This window comes from Martes martes (assembly GCF_963455335.1).
Source record: "Martes martes genome assembly, chromosome: 6".
Classification (NCBI taxonomy): domain Eukaryota; kingdom Metazoa; phylum Chordata; class Mammalia; order Carnivora; family Mustelidae; genus Martes; species Martes martes.
In genome coordinates, this window is record NC_137893.1 from 124,486,089 (window position 1) to 124,491,596 (window position 5,508).

Sequence of the window (5,508 nt, forward strand, 5' to 3'; positions counted from 1 at the left end):
GAGGCGGTTCTCGCCGACCATTGGCTGCTGCTGCTGTGGTGGGGCGGGGCTCCGCGGCCCGGAAAAAATGTAACTGCGTAAAAAAGTCCTCGCCTGGGTGACGGATGCTCAAAAGTTCAGAAGTTTTCCCAATGCTTCCTTAAGCGGCCGGCGCGCGAGAGACTGAAAAAAAGGTGACGCGGGGCCCGGGAAGGCGGCCGGCGCGCTGCCCCCCGCCCCTGGTATTTGGCCGCCTTCGCCGGCGGCTCAGGGCAGAGTCTCCTGGAAGGCGCAGGCAGTGTGGCGAGAAGGGCGCCTTCTTGTTTTTATAGTTTTGACTCTGTTTTGCCGTTTTCGCCTGGAAGTTGCTCCGCGGGTTCCTCCAAGGCCGTTTGTCGCGTCCTCGTCCGGCCCTCTTCCCTAGCACGGACCCCGAAGTGGCCCAAGGCGCCCCAAGAGCTCGAGCAAGCGCAGGGAGAGGCCGCGCGCGGCCGGCGGCTTCGGGAGGCGGCGGCGGCCAAGCCGGACTCAGCGCGGCGGCCCGGCACCAGCTCTGTGGGGCCCGGACTCGGACTGGGCAGCCGGCGCGGCGTGGCCGGCCTAGGGAGGGTGGGGGGCGGCGGGAGGCGCGGGGCGGCGGCGGCGAGCGGGGGCCATGCAGGCGCGCTACTCCGTGTCCAGCCCCAACTCCCTGGGAGTGGTGCCCTACCTTGGCGGAGAGCAGAGCTACTACCGCGCCGCGGCGGCGGCGGCTGGGGGCGGCTACACAGCCATGCCGGCCCCCATGAGCGTGTACTCGCACCCGGCGCACGCCGAGCAGTACCCGGGCGGCATGGCCCGCGCTTATGGGCCCTACACGCCGCAGCCACAGCCCAAGGACATGGTGAAGCCTCCCTATAGCTACATCGCGCTCATCACCATGGCCATCCAGAACGCCCCGGACAAGAAGATCACCCTCAACGGCATCTACCAGTTCATCATGGACCGCTTCCCTTTCTATCGGGACAATAAACAAGGCTGGCAGAACAGCATTCGTCACAACCTCTCCCTGAACGAGTGCTTCGTCAAGGTGCCCCGCGACGACAAGAAACCCGGCAAGGGCAGCTACTGGACGCTGGACCCGGACTCGTACAACATGTTCGAGAACGGCAGCTTCCTCCGGCGACGGCGGCGCTTCAAGAAGAAGGACGCGGTGAAGGACAAGGAGGAGAAGGACCGGCTGCACCTCAAGGAGCCGCCGCCGCCGCAGCCCGGTCGCCAGCCCCCGCCCGCGCCGCCCGAGCAGGCCGACGGCGCCGCGCCCGGACCGCAGCCGCCGCCAGTGCGCATTCAGGACATCAAAACCGAGAACGGTACGTGCCCCTCGCCGCCCCAGCCCCTGTCCCCAGCCGCCGCCCTGGGCAGCGGCAGCGCCGCCGCGGTGCCCAAAATCGAAAGCCCCGACAGCAGTAGCAGCAGCCTGTCGAGTGGGAGCAGCCCCCCGGGTAGCCTGCCTTCCGCGCGACCACTGAGCCTGGACGGCGCGGAGCCCGCGCAGCCGCCTCCGCCCGCCCAGCCCGCGCCGCCGCCGCCGCCGCACCACAGTCAGGGTTTCAGCGTGGACAACATCATGACATCGCTTCGGGGGTCGCCGCAGGGCGCGGCCGCGGAGCTCAGCTCAGGCCTCCTGGCCTCGGCGGCCGGGTCCTCGCGCTCGGGCATCGCACCCCCGCTGGCGCTCGGCGCCTACTCGCCTGGCCAGAGCTCTCTCTACAGCTCCCCCTGCAGCCAGAGCTCCAGCGCCGGCAGCTCTGGCGGGGGCAGCGGCGGAGGGGGCGGCGGCGGCGGCGGCGCAGCGGGCGCCGGAACCTACCACTGCAACCTGCAGGCCATGAGCCTGTACGCGGCCGGAGAGCGCGGCGGCCACTTGCAGGGCGCGCCGGGGGGCGCGGGCGGCTCTGCGGTGGACGACCCCCTGCCCGACTACTCTCTGCCCCCAGTCACCAGCAGCAGCTCCTCGTCCCTGAGTCACGGCGGCGGGGGCCAGGAGACCGGCCACCACCCTGCGGCCCACCAAGGCCGCCTCACCTCGTGGTACCTGAACCAGGCGGGCGGAGACCTGGGCCACTTGGCGAGCGCGGCGGCGGCGGCGGCGGCCGCGGGCTATCCCGGCCAGCAGCAGAACTTCCACTCTGTGCGGGAGATGTTCGAGTCACAGAGGATCGGCTTGAACAACTCTCCGGTGAACGGGAATAGTAGCTGTCAGATGGCCTTCCCTTCCAGCCAGTCTCTGTACCGCACGTCCGGGGCTTTCGTCTACGACTGTAGCAAGTTTTGACACCCCCGACCCCCCCCCCTCCAGAGTCGGACTGAATGGAACCCTAAAGCAGGAACAGCCAAAAGAACCATCAATGCAAAATCGAAACCAAAAAAAGAAGAAGAAGAGAAAAAGAAATCCAATTAAAAAAAAAAAAAAACTTGAAAAACATTCACCAAACCAGCGAACAGAATCCCTCCAAAAATTCAACTCACCAGCACAAAGAAAACTATTTTCTTAAAAGATTCAGAGCCACCTTCACTTTGCCTTATCTAGATAAACAAAACGGTAAACTATTTTGTACAGAGACAGCAAAATCATGGTTTATTAAAGGACAGTGTTACTCCAGATAACACGTAAGTTTCTTCTTGCTTTTCAGAGATCACGCTTTTCTCCCTTCTCTCCCATTCCCCTGCCCTTCTCTTTCCTCCACCTCTCACCTGTAAGATATTTTATCCTATGTTGAAAGGAGGGGGAAAGTCCCCGTATATGAAAATCGCTTTCTTTTTATTCATGGACTTGTTTTAAAATGTAAATTGCAACATAGTAATTTATTTTTAATTTGTAGTTGGATGTCGTGGACCAAACGCCAGAAAGTGTTTCCAAAACCTGACGTTAAATTGCCTGAAACTTTAAATTGTGCTTTTTTTTTTCATTATAAAAAGGGAAACTGTATTAATCTTATTCTATCATCTTTTTTTCCTTTTTGTTGAACATATTCATTGTTTGTTTATTAATAAATTACCATTCAGTTTGAATGAGATCTATATGTCTGGATACTTTAATACAGCCGTAATTATTATAAGAAAAAAGATTTCAGATTAAAAGACTAGAAATGACCTATTCTCCTAAATAGCTGAAAAATGGAGAAACCCTCTGACTATTCCTTGTCAAATTTCACATGAAAGTCTCTTTTTGTTTAGACTTTTTTTTCCTGCAGCATCTTCTGCAAAACGTACTATATAGTCAGCTTGCTTTGTGGCTAGTCAAAAGATACTTTCCTAAACAGATCTGAGTTGGCATATACACAAATATATTTTTTTTTTCAGTAAGGACAGAACATGATCTGGAAATTCTAAGCCCATGAATCAGCAGTGGTGTTACCACAGTGATACCTGTGTGTAGAGATATGTGAATGTGCCTCCAGATATACACAAATGAATATTTGGCTTGTGTAGTACATAAAAAATCGTGATGTCTATTATACATCCCCATGAGCCAAATGCTGATAGATATTTTGCCTATTAATTTCACTACTTTATAAGAGGAAAAATAAACCAGTTTTTAAATGTATATATTTAACTCATTCACATTTACAATCCTTCATGTGTTACATAGAAGGGTTGATTTTTAAAACTATATATATACATATACATATATATACACATATATATGTGTATATATATACACTGTGGGTTGGAAAGGGATATTTAATCTTTGGGAAACTATCTTAGAAGATATGTTTGTAGAACAATTATTTTTTGAAAAAGATTTAAAGCAATAAGAAGGAAGGAGAGAAGAGCAGAACATTTTAGTCTAGGGTGGTTTCTTTTCAATCCATTTTCTCTTGTTAATTTACAGTTAAACCTAGGGGGCAACCCAGATTGACCCTCCCCCTTTGTAAATAACCCAGGAAATGTAATAAATTCATTATCTTAGGGTGATCTGCCCTGTCAATCAGACTTTGGAGAGATGGCGATTTGATTACAGACATTCAGGGCCTTTCAGTTTGTTTTCGAGATAATACAGTTTCCTCCTATCTGCCGCTCCTATCTAGAGGCAACACTTAGCAGTAATTGCTATTGCTTGTTGTCAAAATTTGATCATTGTTAAAGGATTGCTGCAAATAAATACACTCTAATTTCAGTCAAAACCTGCTTTACGTGGCCTCTGATTTGCTGGGTCTCCTCGCTCAGACTCGTAACCTAATAGCTAGGGAAGAGCGCAGCGGCCCAGGGCGCGGGTGTCTCTCCGGGTCAGGCCGGCTGAGACTCGCCTGACTGCTGCGTTTAAACCTCCGCTTGGCTGTCTCAGCCCGTGGCGCTGGAGCTGCGTCGGGTTACCCACTTGGGGTGGGCGGTGAAGGGAAAGAATCCACTGCCAGACGTCTTGGAGTTTGTGTGTTTTGGTCCACTTTTGGGAGCCGACCGTGGAGCCAGGATTTGCGGACAAAAGGTCCGGTGGCTGGAGCTGGGTTGTCTAGGCCCAGATGGGAAGCGGCAGCAGGTGACCAACGGAATGGCCCCGTCCGCTCGGACGGGTGACCTATCCCAAGGCCGGTCAGCTCCGGCGGCCGAGACCGTGACTTTCTCGACTTGCCCGATGCAACGTTCTGGAATGGGGACTTGGCGAGGGTAGACCTGTGGCCCACCCGGGGCTTTCCTGCTGGGGCGTTTCTCCGCGGCCCTGGTCTTGCCGGGTCGCTCCTGGCCCGACGCCGGCCTCCGGGACGCCGCTCCTGGACGGCAACGCTCTGCAGCTAATTAGTTGTAATTACCCGCCGCGGCCTGGGCCCGGCTTCTGTTTGTGTTTGGAGCTCCTTCCTCTATACCCCCAACCCCCAAACCCTGCCCCCCCCCCCGCCGCCGCCGCCGCCGCCGCCGCCACCGCCGCCTCCAGTCCCCGGATTCTCGTTCTCCTCCCCGCTGCCTCTCCCCCGGAATCAGTTGTTTGGGGGGGGGGAAAGAGTCCGTGGAGACCTCTCGTTAGGTGCGATGGATTATTTCACAGGTTGGGTCGTGGGTGCCGGGAAGATCGGGCTGAGCAGAAATTGGCAAAGAGCAGGGCTGTGTGTGGAGGGACGAGGGTTGCGAAGCCAGGAGGAGCGCTTTCGGGCCCTTGCCGCCTGGGCCCCCGGAGCCTCGGGAAAGCAGCTTGTCCCGCTCATCCCGCACCTCCGCCTCGCGCCACCTGGCCCACGATGCTCCCTTTTTATACTATTCGCTCGCCGCCTTTGTTTTGAAGACACACGTGTGTTTAGGTGCTCAGCCGGGGTGGAAAGGTCACAGTCACTCCATTGCTCTCGGGTGACGAGGCGACCCGCGCCAGCCCGCAGCCTCGGCAGCCGCATGATTTGAGGGACAACTTCCAACCCGCCCCGCCTGGGCCTGGTCGCGCCGGACCTGCCTGGGCCAGCGCGTGGGCCCCAGGCGGCCTCCCCGGCTGGGCTGCGTCCTCGCGCAGCTTGTGGGGTCGGTTTACAGAGGCCACAAATCATTTGGCGGTGGCCAGCG

The 5,508-nt window shown here is 56.5% G+C and overlaps 1 protein-coding gene across 1 annotated transcript; it reads left to right on the forward strand.

Annotated features, from left to right (window-relative positions):
- Positions 1 to 634: 634 nt before the first annotated feature.
- On the forward strand, positions 635 to 4,138 carry FOXC1 (forkhead box C1; the record flags this gene model as incomplete). The annotated part of the gene is made up of 1 exon (XM_080805449.1): positions 635 to 4,138. The coding sequence occupies one exon, from the start codon at positions 635 to 637 to the stop codon at positions 2,294 to 2,296; it is 1,662 nt and encodes a 553-aa protein (XP_080661575.1). The 3' UTR covers positions 2,297 to 4,138.
- Between the last annotated feature and the right edge of the window lie 1,370 nt (positions 4,139 to 5,508).